This window comes from Nesoenas mayeri (genome assembly GCF_963082525.1).
Source record: "Nesoenas mayeri genome assembly, chromosome: 1".
NCBI classification, from domain to species: Eukaryota; Metazoa; Chordata; class Aves; order Columbiformes; family Columbidae; genus Nesoenas; species Nesoenas mayeri.
This window is the reverse complement of record NC_137541.1, coordinates 27869736-27886623: the sequence shown is the minus strand read 5'-3', so window position 1 is coordinate 27886623 and position 16888 is coordinate 27869736. Positions and strand designations below refer to the sequence as shown.

At 35.9% G+C, this 16888-nt stretch overlaps 1 protein-coding gene across 3 annotated transcripts in view; it reads left to right on the top strand.

The window, feature by feature from the left end:
- MDFIC (MyoD family inhibitor domain containing) overlaps positions 1-15819 on the top strand; it is a 50280-nt gene extending 34461 nt beyond the window's left edge. For 2 of the 3 annotated variants that reach the window (XM_080340686.1, XM_080340687.1), the window contains exons 4-5: positions 321-596; positions 12241-15819. In XM_080340686.1, the coding sequence (XP_080196812.1) occupies positions 321-596; positions 12241-12488 (524 nt within the window). In that variant the 3' untranslated portion in view covers positions 12489-15819. Of the gene's footprint in view, positions 1-320; positions 597-3893; positions 4049-12240 lie in introns of those variants that run through there. The other variant, XM_080340688.1, reaches the window with a different exon arrangement.
- Positions 15820-16888: the final 1069 nt, after the last annotated feature.

The following is a 16888-nucleotide window of genomic DNA, read 5'->3' as shown; positions in this document are numbered from 1 at the left end:
GCCTGAAAACCTCTTTATGTCCAAGCATGATACAGTAGTGTTTTGATTAAGAGAGGTAGTTGGGCTGATGCTTTTTGAATATGAAATCCTGTTGTGTTACTATGTGTATAGTTTAATTAGTTTTCAAACCAAGTCCTCTTTTCTTTTTTTTTTTTTTTTTAAATAAGAATCTTTAAATTGAAACCACTTTTCATTACAAAACTTTACATAAAAAAAAATCCTTCATGTTTTCTGTTCTTCACATACAGTCTTTAAATCAGAGGCAATGTTCAGTTGTTAATTTACAATTTAAATTAACCCTTTCTTTCTTTCATTTTAAGCACAACCTCAACGTTTGCCTCAGCCAAATACTTCAGCACTGGAAAGGAGTGAGGAAGAAAGTGGCAGAATCCAAAATGGCCACGCAGGTCTGAGTAATGGAAGTGGAATTCACAACGGGGTCAAGCATGTGCCTACAGACAACAGAAAAATTTCGGCTCCTGTTTCAGAAAAAATGCACAGAAAAATTCAGTCCACCTTGTCTGTCAACAGTAACAGCAGCAAGAAGAGTAAAATAAGCTCTGTGTTTTCTCAAAAGCCAGGTACTTCACCTGAAGGTAAGCAGAAATTCTTATTAAAAAATCCTGAACTGAATAAAGACTATCCAAACCCCATTCTTACTAATAATTACACAATCAGCTGAAAATAATTGAAGAGCATGACTCATGCTTCAGAAGCAAATAGAAATCATTATGATAAAACACAAGTTACTTCCCCAAAGGAAAATATTAAGTGTTTGAAAGAAATTGAAGCAATGGGAGATTTCTTGCTTTCATTTGGCCAACATAGTCTGATAATGTTTTAGAAACTCCTGTCAACATTGTCACATATATACCAGTAAAAAATGTTAAAGCACTAGTTCAAAACATAGTCAATACTTAAATCCAGTAATGATAGGCTCCATGATGGTAGAGTTTGCTTTTGAAAACGTTCTGTTGGCAGATATTCTGACTAACCATGAGGTCTGAGCACTAGACAATACAATTTAGACCTGTGCTTCGATGTTCAGTGTGCCTTATGCTATATTTGAGCTGTAAATAATTTGCATGAAAAAGCTTCATACTCCCTATGCATAGCTTAAATAAACAAAAGTAAATAATTTCGCTTACATTTTAGCTATGTGTGCCTGTTTTCACTGCTTGCATTTGCTCTAATGGTCCTAGAGTTCCTGAGCTGCCCCTTAATCCACTGCCTTCCCATTAGCACTAAATACTTGATGGGCTTTACTCCTACCCATTCCAAGAGGGGTGCAGAGGCTCTGAAAATGTTATTGATTTGAGACAGACATAGATGTGACTGATTAAAAAAAAAAACTTTGGGGGTTTGCGTGCAGACAAAGATTCTTAGAGAAATGGGAAGCAGTACTGTTCAGCGAAATGGGGAGGATTCTCAGCCGAGATGAAAGGAAGAGGGATCAGAAGGGCTGCACGTAGTGGCCTGAATGAAGCCTACTGATGTCAGTGGAGTGACTTCTCTTGACTTCAGCCACTTCAATCAAACCTACTGAGTGAATCTGTGTAGTAATATCATGGACAGCTTCACTCAGGCTGTGCCATGGACTGGTCCTCCTTGCTGTGGTTTATTTTTGCATTTATCTTCAAAAACATGCTGTTATTTTTCTGTTGCACTCACAGTCCTGTAAAATTTCTTTCCAAAACCACAACTTCATATTTGTTATATTCCCCTTATCTCTTTCTGTTAGACGAAATCCAGTTCACCCTCCAGCCCGATATTTTCCTTATATATAAAAAAAACTGTTAAGAGACCTAGATCTGTTCGCATGACTGGTACAAAGTGAATTTAGGAAATTCAACCTCTGAAAAAGAAATTCCAGAGTTCTAAAGAGATAGTGCCTGCCATGTTCATGCCCTTATACAATTATTTATGTCAAACACTTATTTATTTTTTCTAAAACTATATTGGAATAAATATGGTCAGTGGGATTTTTGTTTGTTTTTAATAACCTTGGCAATGATTATGTAAAATTGCCAAACGATTGAGGAGAAAAAATATTAACATATCTTCAAATATATCTGTGAATTCTAATGTCTGATTTTAATACTCAGCACAGATTTTGTTAGTTGCCGAAAACTGCCAATATACAATTTTTTTATATGCAGTCAGAAATGTTGGTATTTTTAACAGTATGTCTGATTAGAATATAGATAATTACGTTCTGTTGTCACACTATCTAACTTACATACTTTCAACATACAGAAATACAGGGTAATCCTTACTCTTACATGTAGTTTCTTGAGTCACCTAACAGCTAAAATTAAATATACTCAACATTATACATCTAACCTGGTAATGTTCTTATTTTGAGTGTGGGAACTTTGATATATGCTCTGAATAGGTTGACCCACACTGCTAATATCTGCTGCTTCCAGTTTTCCATTAACCTGTCTGAGTGAAGCACAAGTTTTATTTTTCAATAATTAAAGTATATCTAGGGTATTTGTGTCTACACATCTTCATGAACACAGGTAGAAACCTTCTGACATTTCTTCATCTTTTCAGTAGTTTATCCTGTAGGACTGCATGGGGGAACTTTAGGCAATAAGTAATATTCTTATCAAGTTGTTACCTTGCAGGAAGGATCAATATATATGTGATCTTTTATATCATCCATTGGTTTTTCGGTAAGATACATAATCAGAGACCTGGCAATGGATGAGTGGCAATCCAGAAGAGTACACTAGTAAGTCGTGTGACTAAGGATTGCATAGACACTCTTGAAAGAGTGTCTTATACATAAATTAATTTGAACCTAACTTCTGCAGATTTTTTGTACAATGAATCATACTTTTGTGGGAAAAGAGATATTTTTGTGAGGAGTTGTCTCTTCTGATCCAATGACATTTCTGTAGAAACTATTGAAAAGGATGACAGGAAGATGGAAAAGATAGGAAACTATTGGAAATAATTTTCAACGTTGCTTAACCACTTAGCATTGCTTTATCTTGTACCACATAATCTCATAAACCATTGGTTACTGCTGAAGAGCTGCTGGGTTTGAGTTTACTTGAAGGTGTGAATTTGTGTTTGTGCACATCTATACAGTATAATAATATAACTTGTATGCAATTTCTTGTGTAATCTTATGCAGAAAGAGAAAAATCATATTAAATTTTTACTGTGAGTATTGAATAATCAATCACCCAAATTAACTCAGCTACTTCAGTTCCTTCAGCTACTTTAGTGTCCAGATAATTTTTGAAGAAAGAAATACAGGCAAACTTCAATGCTTTCAGATCCTCAGATTCAGTTTAGTTTTGCTATTCCTTATGTATGACCTTGGCTTTTGTATTCTAATATATAGCTTTAAAAAAACCCAAACAAACAAAACCAAAACAAAAGCCAAAACCAAACCCAAACCAGACCAAAACAAACAAAAACCCACAAAAACCCAAACAAACAAACAAAAAATAAAGCAAACAAAAAAACCCAAACAACCAAAAAAAACCCAAACCAAAACAAACTGAAAATACATGCCATACACTTTTGCTTCATCCGCCTTGTGTTCCACCTTGAGTACTCTGCTCTACTGACAGTCAGAAGAATACGTGGTTTTGTTAAGTGAAAGAAAGTGGCCATAGATAAGAAATAGAGTATGTCTTCAGAAGGAAGAAAAGTGAAAATTCTGGTTATCAAGCTGAGTTTAAACTATAGAAAAAAAGAAAATATTTTTCATTTTTTTCTTATTCCCTCCCAAAAGCTGCTGGGAGCTGCATTCTTCTAATTTCTTCTTAAAGTGCAAGATGTTAATATTTCTGGAGTACCACACTGGAGTAATGCAAAATAAGTCTAGGTCTGGTAGGTATTTTGGTCTAGAATATCTTATCTATTGACAGAACAGAAAATCTTGATAGTTCTTGAAGCAGAATAGAATCAAGAAACATCCTGGATTGCCACCCATCCTGCGCAGCAGCATATTTGGGCTTAAGCTTAATTAAAAGGTGTACCAAATGCAGCGTGCTCCATCATATACTGCAAACTTCTGTATAAGCACCCAAAACCTAAATGAAGTTCAGTGCTATTTTAGCCACGTCTTCCCATTAAGAAGGTCAGTACTGCTCCTCTTGGTTTCCAAAGCACTAGGCAGCCTTAATGCAGGCTATAAAGCCCCGCCGTCCTCCAGTCCACCAAATTTCTCCCATCATAGTTATTAACAACTCTTATATTAATTGTTCCAGACACAAGCTCCACTTGTGCTGTAGATTGCATCTTGTGAGCTCTCGGAATTGAAGCTGCATTTGAAGTGCTTCAAATGTAACAGGCATTTTGGTAGTGGTAGTATAAAAGCTTTAAAATCTCCCTGTAACATATAGAGTTGTGTCAGCATTTCAGAATAGGCTGTTAAGAAACACTTTCACATCCAGTGAGGCTTAGAAGGGTGTGAGCGCACTCACCAGCTCTGCTCTTCCTCTGCATTTATTATTAATCCATATTGTCCCAGAAGAAATCTTACTCATCTCCATAACTTACACTATAAAAAACCAACCAACCAAACAAGAAAGGAATGATGAAATAGTAGGAGTGTCTCTCTTAAAAACCAGTTTTAAACCACTATTTCAGTTCTAAAGATTTTTTTCAGAGGGACTGTGTAGGTTTCAGTGCATATTGGGAATAAAAGATTTTTTTTAATTCAAAGAAATTTTAACAATATTTTAAATTATTTATGTCAGAGGTGTCACAATTCTTCCAAAACTGGTTGGTAGACCACTAGCAAAGAGAATTGTCACTCTCTTACACCTGTTATAAATAGTGCAGAGAAACACCTTAGAAACCTGAAAAAGCAAATGTAAATGACTAAAAAGAAGGCAGTCCAGCTGCTGTGTTTGGAAGCAGTGGTACCTGTCCAGTGTAACTTAAAGAGGGAAAACTAAAGGAGACAGCAATGAGGTAACTGGACAGTAAATCTAGATGTTAGGAAATGAAGAAAAACATATAGCTGAATACATACATACATATGTGTGTCAAAGTAGCAGAAGGTGAGTAATAATGACATATACAGAGTTGGAGAGGGAAAGGGAAGAATCAGCTGGGCAGCGTGAAGGATGGAAGAAGAATTTAATTAAGGTGGTGGAGGGTGTAAAATGAAGTAGGCACTAATTATTTTGAAAAACCCAAACCAAACCAAGTTTTCTTAATAAAACCTTATGAAGCCTGATGTTATGCATTTTTTTAATCGAAGCAATAGTTTATTAAAAGTTAATGATGGAGAGAGGGAATACTGTTTTGAAATGGAACTCTCACTTCTGGTCCAGTTTCTGTGACCTCACAAGTTTTAACATTTGTCAGGGTAGTTTCCACAACTCCAGTCTCTTGTGACAATTTGCATTTAGGGCAGTACCTCACATATTCAAAAGGCTGAGAGCATACACAATTGCCGTATTCATCTGGAAATGGTAGTTCATTAAACTATGATGATTGGATTATGAGCCTGCCTCCTGTATGTATGGTGAGATCTTCACCTTATTCCTTCCCAGGCTCTAAATCAGAGAGGCACTAGAAGGCATCTTCTTTCCAAGGATTTTTTTCAAGATAGGTCTTAAGAAGTGTAATAAGGAGTGAAGTAGATAAGAAAGCCTGCAGCATCGATGGGAGGCTCTGGGGAAGGACAGGCAATGTCAGCTTGCTGCCAGATCTAAGTTACCACCCATACTTTTCCTGGAGCAAGGCCTGAAGCAATCTCCCTCAACCTTCTGGACTGTGTGTCTTGAGCAACTGAGCTTAGATGTGCAGTGAACAATCTCACCCAACACATGTTGTTTTTTTCTTTTTACGTCCGATGTTTAAAATTGAACATTTCAGGGTGGATTTGAATGGGACTTTTTTTACCCTTCTTTTTTAGTATAATGCAACTCCATCTGTTCTAGATGTTGAATCCAAGCATGGGGTTGGTGGGCACTATTTAACTCATGCTGCTGATTACATTAATTTATTAGAGTATCCGAAGTGATATTGATGGCTTAACTGAGACAAAGCAAGTCCACCAAATAGCCTTTGTATTAAGCCAGCATCTTAAGAGCCACGAGGTGCATATACAGGGAAAGTAGCGAGTAGTTCTCTTAGCAGAGCAGCAGGCCTCTGTTTGGAGTAGGAGCATCTTACTTTGGTTTATATAACTTCGTATAAACTGAAAAATAGTTTTCAATCAACTTTCCTTTTGTACATATGATTTTGAATAGGAATTTTTTATTACTTATTATTATTAATATTCTTCTTATTATGTTCTCTTGAGTGCCACAAGAGCAGCAGTAATTTTTCTTTTATATATTGTTCTGACATTGTATTGGTGTTATTTACTGAAATTCAGTATAAGTGTGTGTTACACCGTGAATAGCATAACACTGGAGAAATATCTACCGGCCATCTCTCTCTCTTGTATTTTAAAAACATGCATACACTTCTGAAATCTATCTCAGAGCATTAAGTAGCATTTAGGCAGCTACTTACTTAGTATCCTGCAAATCTCTCTATTTGGGACAAAGTTTCCATTGTTATCTTTTTGAAATTGATTCAAAGTGGATTTGTGTCTGAGCATGAAGTGATAAACAGAGATTTTTTTTTTTGTTAGATGTGATTGTATCAGAATGTAGTTGTCAATCAGGCAGTGGGCAAATAACGTTACCATATAAGGGATTTTGAATAGCGGTGTGTTTTAAGTATGGTTTGTATTTTTGTTTGCATAGAAGTCTTGGGAAGTGATTTACGTGTTGTGTAGCAGGACTGAGTGGAAAACGGTCTGTAGCAAAAAAAGGTCTTCCTGCAGTATCAGTTTTATAAGGTTATGGTCTAGTAGCACCTGAGTAGTCTCAGTGATGAGCAATGGCAATGAAAGCTTTGTATTCTAAGGAAGCCTTAGATACTGTGAATTGGCACATTTCTTAGTACATTTGATTGTTTCAACTGGATCATTTTACTCCTGAGGTTATATCTGTATCAAGAATTTAGAATATAAGCTTTGATGGAAGTTTTTATGTGTTTTGCAGTGTAATTTGCCTGTTCAGGTGACATTTTAGTTTTCTTGATTGATAGAGATGATAGTTTTCCATTTTAAAATGTTAAATATCACATATATTATGATTTATAGCTTCATTTTCCCCCATCCAAATAAATGCAACTCTGTTATCTAGAGGTAACTATACTCCACACAACAGGTCAGTTTATTCTCTCTGCATTTCGTGTTTTGCCTTGAGCATTGTCCTGGGTGTGGTGAGTTTTCTGGAAGGGGCTGGGCAGCAGAGGCTGCACACTAACCACGTATGCTAGTGGAACAGTGGTGCGATGGCATGTGTGCTGCTGCTTGGGAAGGTTGCACACAACCTCAGTGTAATGGACACCTTTTAGAAACCTGAGCGGGGTGGTTTCTCTTCTCTCTCTCTGTGCCACCCTGGCTGGGGGCTGTCTCCACCATCGGCATCGTGTGTTCATCCACTGCTGCCACGGGAAGCACGTGCTCTTGCTGGGGCTTCTGTTCAGGGCTCTGCGGGGGCCCGGAGTAAACCCCTGCTGAGGACCTCAGCTACCACTTTGATTGCGGTTTTACCCTTTTTGATTTTCACTGTGAGACAGCAGAGTGCCTGGAGATTTGTTTCGAGTTGTCTGAACTTGGAGAATATAGTTAGTAAGAAGCTGACCAAGGTCACCACCCTGTAAGTGAGCTTATTTACCATTGCTGACACGAAAACCTTTTATCATATGTGACCGACTTGCTTGATGTGAAAGCTTATTGGGTCGGTTTGCGGCAGGTTAGTGTCAAACATTACAAAAGCAGCACAGATCAGCCTGCGTGTATGTTTTCTCTGTACATTTTCAGGTGAACTTCTGCGTACCTTGTACAGTTTTGATCGTCGATAGTTCTCTGTAAAGTCTGTTCCTTAAGTAGAGCTGCACCTTTTCATAAAAATGAAGAGGAACAGATAAAGGGAAGTTGAAATAAAATAAATATCTATTTCAGTATTTAAAAGGATATGGATATCCCAGTAATAGCTGTATGCAAAGATTTTAGAAATAAAAAGTGGTGTGCAGGTGCAAATGTTTAAAGACATGGACACTAAAGTTGTTTTATTGTTGATGTTGTTTCTTTTCCTTAAATTATCATAGCTGTTATAACTGAGATAAAGTATAGAGAGGGCCCCCTGGTCTTTGAATAACTGTGTAAACAGTTTTAAAAGATTTCAGTCTGTTTCTTGTCTGGATATTGTCTGTGGTAACATTTATAACCCAGTTAAAGTAGATGTTACATGTACTGTATACACTCTTTGGTTAAATCGGCACAAAGTAGCTGGATGTGTGTGTATGATATAGCCAGCAAAAACTTGGACGAGTTTCTTAGGTTTCTGTTTGCCTTGGCATTGTTTAACAGTTTTGATGAAGTTCCCTAACAAATCTGTAACTTTTGGGGGTGTGCCAAAGGACTAAGGAAACAGCTTTACTTACATCGGTATTTAAAAATGCTGCATGGGATGACCTTTTTAATGTCAGGTTTAGCTTTCATCCCAGGCAAAAGGAAAGGGTAATTGAAGATGAGCATTTGTGTCTGAAAGCTCATATTTTTTCCCCAACTGTGAGTTGATCTAATAAAATATACTACCACTGCATACAGACCAGGCCTATCGTAATTTATGGCATTCAGCATAGCTTTTGGGAGCTTGGGTCATAGTCAACAAACGTGATAAATGCATTTGATAAGGGAACTAAGGCAGATGTAAAGAAATAGATCATTTTAAGCTAGCTGCTCTTTACAGCAATACAGTGTCATAACCGATATTGCTGTATCATTGCTTTATCAGAAAAGACTAAAATATATTTAAGATCTCCAGAAAACATGTTGTCAGACATTAAGATCATCAAATTTATCCTTTTTTCCAAATTCTTCCCAGCTATATAAATTGCATTTAGTTCCAGTTGGATTAATGTGTTCCACTACTCACTCATCTGCAAAAACTATTAGGATTTTGATGTGGTAAGGTCAAAGAGTAGAAGTTAAGTATAGTCTTTATTCTTAACATGTTAAATAGTTTTGAAATTTAAAATAATCTGTAATTTAAAATAGACTCTTTGGTCCTGGAAGCAGCAAAGAATTATTAGGGAGTCTTGTGCAAGCAGTGAAATACATTTTAGTGGTCTCTAACATGGTAATGAAAAACCTGAGGTCATATCTTTTGGAGTGGGTTTTATATAATATCTTCTTTGTGGCTGAATGGAGGTGGTTTTTAGCTATAGAATTTTTTCTATGGAACTGACAGGTTGCTGTAGGAATATGGGTACTAGAGAAGTATGTGTGAGTTTTGTGTAGCATGTTTGTTATTATTGCAAAACAAACAAACAAAAACCACTGTGACTTTATCTTTTTCTTATGATCACATCTGTAGCTAAGAAACTAAGGAGTGGGAGTCATACACTCATTTTATCTGAATGTATTACAGACGGCTAGAGTCATGATTCTGAATTCAGCAAGTCAGGTAGGGCTAGGTAACAGCATGCTTTGTCATGTGTTAAATAATTGCTACCTGGATAGCTATTAAAAGTCAATAACATGAAGAATATAAAAGCATGATTATTTTGGGTTTGTCCTTGAAACGTGGATCAAAGTTTATGTTCATTGTACAAATGAGTCATTGCAAGAATGAAGAGAGCAGTAAAGGATATTTCTATGTTAAGTGTTTGTGCAGGTTAAGTAGAATTGTTACATAAAGATTTTCTAAATGGAAAACTAATTTTGCAATCCAGGGAGAAAGAAATAAAAATAACTAGTAGGTAAATAAATCCTTTTACTCTTTCAGTCAGTGAAGAAGAGATGGAAAGACCCTCCACAGAGTTTCTATCATAGTACTAATGGTCAAAATTTCCTTCTGTGTCTTGAACCATTTTTAGTACCTTTTACCTTTGAAATACCTTAATTTACATCAACACAGTCGCTCCTTGTAAGTATTGATTTAGTGGGGTTGTTTTTTAGTTTAGGAGGGAGAACTTCCCTTGTGGGTCCAGAAGGTGCTTTCTGAATGCAGTCCCTTTTGCTTAACCTGTGAACTCTGTCTCTTGTCCATCAGTAAATATGTATATTATAATTTCTGTGAATGTTTATTTCTCTCCCTGCAATTTTACATATCCCTGCATGAAGCAGGCAAGATTTTGTTGAGCATCTTATTTTCAATACTAATACACATAAAGTTTTATTATGGTGTTTTGCTTAAAAAAAACATTTGGAGAACAAAATTCGTTGTGGTATTAGCTTCCATCAACTGCATTTTAAAGATGCAAAATAGTAAAAATCTCAGTTCCTCAAATACGAAGGTTTCTTAGATAGAACTCTTGGCTTCTTTATCTTTTCCCTTCATATTAAAAGAAAATCTGAAAGGAGATTTTACCTGAACAAATTTAACACCATCTCCATGACAACCAGCTAATTAATCGCTATCAGTCTGGCTTTGGTCCTCTTCAGTGAACTGATACTCCCCAGCTTTATTTCACATATCTTCTGGGTTTTCTCTGAAGGTCATTTATTTCACGACAGTATTTCTTTGGGAAAAGCAGCCGTTTAATACAAGCAGCAACTTTCTTTAGAAACAGCTCAGTCTTACCGGTGGTTTCTTCTCAGTTTTGCTTCCTGCACAGTAGTATGGAGTTTTTGAGGTTGTGTTTTTTTTATTTTTTTGTTTTTCATTCTTGCTTTCCCTTATGTTTCTATTTCTTCTTTTGGATGTTAAGTGCTCATTTTGTGTATTTTGAGTTTGTGTATTTTGATCCCATTGCGGTACAGATATTCCCAGGTTAAGTTGCGGTCTAAGTAGAATAGTAAGTAGGTGAAATCCATCCCTAGCAGTTTGATATTTAGAGTGGCCTAAGAACTCAGGTAGTTACTTTGCTTGTTGGGAGAGATTTTGCAGGTCTGAGCCTCTGTCGCTGCATTGCTTTAAGTATTGGTGCTTACTTGCATAAAGTCATGTCTACACCATCTCACAGCCAAAGTTTCCACAATATTAGAGGTACTTTGAATCCATCAAGATACTTACCATGGTTACTCCACCATTTTTTACATTATAAATACATTTAGGAGACCTGCTAATTGTATTACTGTTGCAAATAATTGCAAACTTTCCCCATATGGTAACAGTCTTCAGCCTGTGAACTGGAAGAACGTAACATCTGTAGATGGTCAGGCCAAATGCCCATATAGCTCCATATGCTGTCTTTCATACTGGCCTCTTGGAGCAGATACCTGTGATAGACTATAGAGACAGGGAAAGGATGAGGTGTAGGATATTTTCCCAGGAACGTTTTCCCAATTGTCAGTGATTTGTGACTAAAAATAAGGATGAAAGCTGAGGCTAGGAAAGAACAACCATGAAAACTATTTGACACATTACCTCTTTGGGTGCCATATTTTTTGCTGACAATTTGTGGGACACCTACTCAATTACCTCATGTAATTTATCATTACTTATGAGAGATGGATATTGATATTCAGGTGTAGTTATGAACTCTATTGAAGATTAAAGTGGTACATTAGAAGGACTGCCAAGAGATCTGTGTAGAAAAGCAATAGAAAAATCTGAGTTTTGATTGAGTGTTTTATATATTATTGGAAGTATAAAAATACATATAACATGCTGTTATGCTAGATTTAAGATGTGCATAAAACTATAAAGAAAGCAAAAATTATATGGCAACTCCCTTCTTTTTCTCTGTAACTATCAAGCCAAACAAAGCAGATTCAGAAGGCTGAGATGCCATGGGAGAGACTGGAAATAGTTTTAGTTTCTTTCATATGTGGATTTTATTTTTTTTTTAATAATTTCTGGGCGTGCTGGAAGAAGTTATGATTGAGTATAGTAGATATGGATATTTTACATAATAAATAACTGGAGAAGTGCATCTAAGCAGGTATTTAGTACTTGGGATTTGCATAAAGTGAAGTGGGGGAAGGAAACTTGTACCAAAACCAATATTAAATTAAAGATAAGTTAGGTTACATAAGTAACCTTGAAGATGGGAAACATGTTCTTAATGGTCATAGGTTATGTCTACTCTGAATTGCTGTCTTTGAGCTACTTATTTGACATTGTGATATATCTGCTTCTAGAATAAGGTATTAATGATTTGTTCCTTTTTCTTTTTTTTTTTTTTTTCTTTTTTTTTTCTTTTATTTCTCCTCCTACATGGCATTGTGCTGAACTGGCACCTATGAAGATTGCTGCGTTCACTGTATCCTGGCTTGCTTGTTCTGTGAATTTGTCACCCTCTGTAACATTGTTCTGGGACAGGCATCCTGCGGCATCTGCACCTCGGAGTCCTGCTGCTGTTGCTGTGGGGATGAGATGGGCGATGACTGTAACTGTCCCTGTGATATGGACTGTGGCATAATGGACGCATGTTGTGAATCTTCAGATTGCTTGGAGATCTGCATGGAATGCTGTGGGATCTGCTTCCCATCCTGAAATATTTATCCCTTTTTATTTTATTCTCTATAAAACTGGAGATCTTTAAATACATTTGAAGAAAGACAAGGTAAGATTTTCACACCACCAACTGGTATTGCACTGTTAATTCCCTATATATAAATATATATTTTTAAAAGCAATTGTCAAATCTGTATTCTAACACAAATTGTATAGTTTTGTATGTGAAACTCAGTCTACATTCCAGCTTCCTTTTGGCTTTGCAAATGGAAGACTTTATTGAAATGGAGTTATAGGCCTGATACTGCAGGCTGTATGAAGGCAAAATTGCCATTCAAATTGAGTGACAGGTTTTGGTTAGAGACTACAGGGCAAAACCTTAAGTATTTGCCTTTACCTACTTGGATGTTTAAACACTCAAATGCTTCCATGCATAACATGCCTTCACAGGCATTTTGAAAAGCAAAATGTCTTTATTTCAATCTCTGTGGGTTGAAAGCAACTTTGTTTTCTTATTTTAAAATGAATTCAAAAGTCAGCATCAGGAATCTACTGCTGGTTTTGCTACAGAGGTCACATTGGCAATATTTCTTTTGAATGTCTCATTGGTCTGAGAGAGATTCCTGGTATTTCCCATTGTCAATATTGATGCTACAGGAAGAAATGAAATCAATGTAAGTTTTAACACGTACTAGAGTACCAAAATTTTGTTGTTATCAATGAAGACAGAATAGAGAACTTCTATTTTACTTCAGTACTAATACTACTTGAAATGCTTCTTTTTAGAAGATACTTTGGAAATTTCTGTAGACAAGAAATATATCAAACTAACTGACTAATAAACTTACAAATCTTCAAAATTTGGCTATAAAAGGGAAAGTATCAGAAGTTAATAATCTAAACCTGTACATTAGTGGCCTTGTCAGTGTTTGTAGCTTTATAGCCAGTTATCACATAACTTAGTATTTATTTCTTTACTGTGTGAGAAAGATATACAGAAGATCACAGAATTTAAACAGAGTCTAAAGACCAAAGTAAAACTGACTTGATCAAGGCATTTTATCATTGAATGCAAAAAGCAAATGCAAAAATGCTTATTCTCAAATACATTTTAAGTGTTATTTTTAAATAACTGTGTAAACAAAGGACATTTTTATAGTGTATTATATCCTTTAAAAATAAATGGAATATGATTTTAAATGTTTGAAAAAGACAGTTAGGATCCAGTGAGCAACTTTCTCTATTGCACCATTAGAATTTTCTGAGAAATATCTGTCATTGTGGTTGTGAAATGAATTTTATCCAACACATAAAGAAGTTTCTGGTATTCCAAGGTTTAGGGAATAATGGTACCTATTTTCTTTACCATCTGCTGGTTTTTCTCCTCCATGTCTGTAGCTCATTAATTTTTCTGTGTAAACTACCTGTACATCTTGATCTCACAAACTTTCCTATCTACACACCAGAATTCTCATTTGTAGATTGTTGGATCTAGTAAATCTAGGCCTTGTTACAAGTCATCAATAGTCAATAGCATATTTCTGTTGAGTGAATTGACCATAAATGTCTCTGTCCGCTGTAGTGAATTCAGTTTTTGTAAATGTGACAAGCTGAAGATCACAGGAGTGTGAAGCTAAGTCAACAAATGGTCTGATATTAACCAAAGCTTCTCCCTGTGAACACTGACTAGTAGTGCCTACTACTGCAAGTTATCACTGAAGGTAACATAGCTGAATCCTCAACTATACTAGGGAGCTGGGAGGTGTTATGTTTTGCCTCAACATCTGCAATATTGTGGTGTATCCTGATGCAATGCAGATTTACTCAGAGGGTTTCTTATCTGTTCTTGATAGTTACTACAAGAATTGATTCTTATTGTATTTCTTTTTTTTCCATATATTGGGCCAGATTCATATCTGTGTTGCATAAACAAAGTGCATTTCCATTAATGTCAGAATATTCCATTGGTTTAGCTCCAGCTAGAGAGCACAAAGGTATTATGGTAATAGGCAGGCTAATAAGGAATCATATAGTTAAATTGATAAATTCCCTGAGCTCAGAATCAGGCCCATGGGGCTCAATTATGACTCCTAAAAGTCTGAACCACATTGGGAAGGGGGAAGAGGTGCCTTGGCTGAGTGGCAGTGCCTGGAGGCATTTTGCCTTTGTAAGGCATAATGCCTCTGGGGAAATTGGGGGCATCACAGTGAGCACTGGGACTCGATGCACCTTGGAAAAGGTGTAGGCCATTGTAGGTCTATGGTTGACGCTGTGGTGGTGGGGACATGCTCTCCGGGGCTGGGCAGCACCATAAGCTGGCCTTCCTTGTGTCCTTCTGGTCACAGAGAGGTAAATTATGGCTGTTTCTTGTCTGATTGTGCCTTTGAGAGCAGGGAAGGAGACTTCCAGGCTCCTGTCCCACCAGGATGTCTGTGCTGGAGCAGTTCTAGTTCTGTGTTTGGAAAACCGCACATTTGCATATCAGGCTTTTAGTGAATACTGGAAGTTAGTCAAAATTACTTGTACCACAGGATGATACAATATTAAAAAAAAACCCCAAAACTCTAGGATCCCTTTTCTGTGTAAAAGTTATTTACACAGTTTGCTCTATACAAACTCTTGTTTCTTCTTACAGGAATTCAGAGTGTTTTTTTTTTATTTGTTGAAACTATGAAAACCTGGGAAATATATTTACTATGAAGTATTTACTTCCAGTCCTGTTAAAATACAAATAATAATTACAAGAACTCTCTTCATGTTTATATGCGTATGTGTACAGACTTTCACATGCACACACACACGCAGAAATATTCTTTCTTTTCCCACTTCATTTGTGAAATACTAGGAAGTGAAAATAGTGTTTATTAAACCTAATAGTGATTAGAAGTATCAAAGTATTATGAACAATTGAAAAAAAAATTGTGTGATTTGTTTGACATTTAAATGTAGTCTGCTACTATTCGTCATAGAGATATTTGTCATAGAAATATTAGCACTTTTGTAAAATGTATCTTTGTAGCAGAGAATATTAGTATTTAGTTTGAGGAATTCCTTTCTGTATTTATATTCTTAGATTCTGTTTTGTAATTTTCACTCCATAGGCAATCTTGTAAGCACCTTGTGTAATTTAAACAAGCAGAATTAGAAGGACACAAATGTGAAAATATAGTTTAAATGAAATTAAACCATCAGAACTTAACTGTCTATTTTATAATAGTTCTTGTGAACTTGTACAGTGTTTCAGTAAATAGTTCTGCAAACTGGCCCATTTGAAAAATGATAATTTGCTACTTGTATTTTATATCAACTGGATGTGCTATTCTCAAACACTATTTTGAAATAAAGACCTTTATTTTGAAACTTCTGGAAATCTTCTAGTCTTGCCTTGTCACTCTTCTGAATGATAATTTCACGTCTTATTTTTGATTTTTTTTTTTTTTTCTGTTATAATACTTCCTGAAGGCTTTGGCTCTTGTGTGATTGCACAGAGGGTGAACGGGTGTAGGTGACTTGTCTTACAGGTGGAGCTAAACCAACTAATGTTAGAAGCTGTGCTAGCATAAATCTGCAACGGTAAAAAAGTTTGTCATTAAGAAGGCACTTTCATTCCCTAGTGAAATTCTATTAATGAGGTGGAAATCCAGTAATGATTAAATTTGATCAAAATGAAAATTATTTTAATACGTCTGCAGCAATACGCTTCTGTTTACGAAAAACAAGCTGAACAGAGTGTAGTCAGTTTATGGAATTGCAGTAGACATATTAAGGTCTAATGGCCCATGTGGCCTATGAAATGAAGGCCTAGACACAGTGCCAATATTTTAAAGTAAAATATGTTTCTAAAATCAGCTAGTTTGAACACAGATAGAGTAGACCATTTAAACTGATTTAAGCAAAGATATTTTTTTATGATGGCTTAAACTGAGTGTGAACATGCTTATGCTACTTTAAAACTGCAGAGGCTGCATGTCTACAGTCTTTTGCACAAATTTTTCTGTCTATTTTAAAGTTATTGGATGTCCTAGCATGCGTATACGTGGGCCTAAAAAAATCTGTGTTGCTTCTGGGCATTATAGAGAAAAGATGTTAAAACTGACAGAAATCGTGCTTGTACCATGAAGTCTTGCTCTTGACGTTATGGGCCAAAATAATTGTTTGTGTAAGAGGACTTATAGAGGCATAGACAAATAGCATCATTTGGGACTTCTTATAGATGTTCTAACCAGGATCCATAATACATAATATTTCTAGGAAACAAAAGACTTCTGTGAAGAAGGGTAATGAACATCTGGGAGCTTTTGGATTGAATACTGACTTTATTTCAGCCATAGTACTCTTGTTAAGAACTGGTTGTTGAGTTATGTGAATCATTGTTTTTATAATCTTCTAAATGAGAAGCTTTTCAGAGCTATTCACACATTTAAAAAAAATGTCTTAAT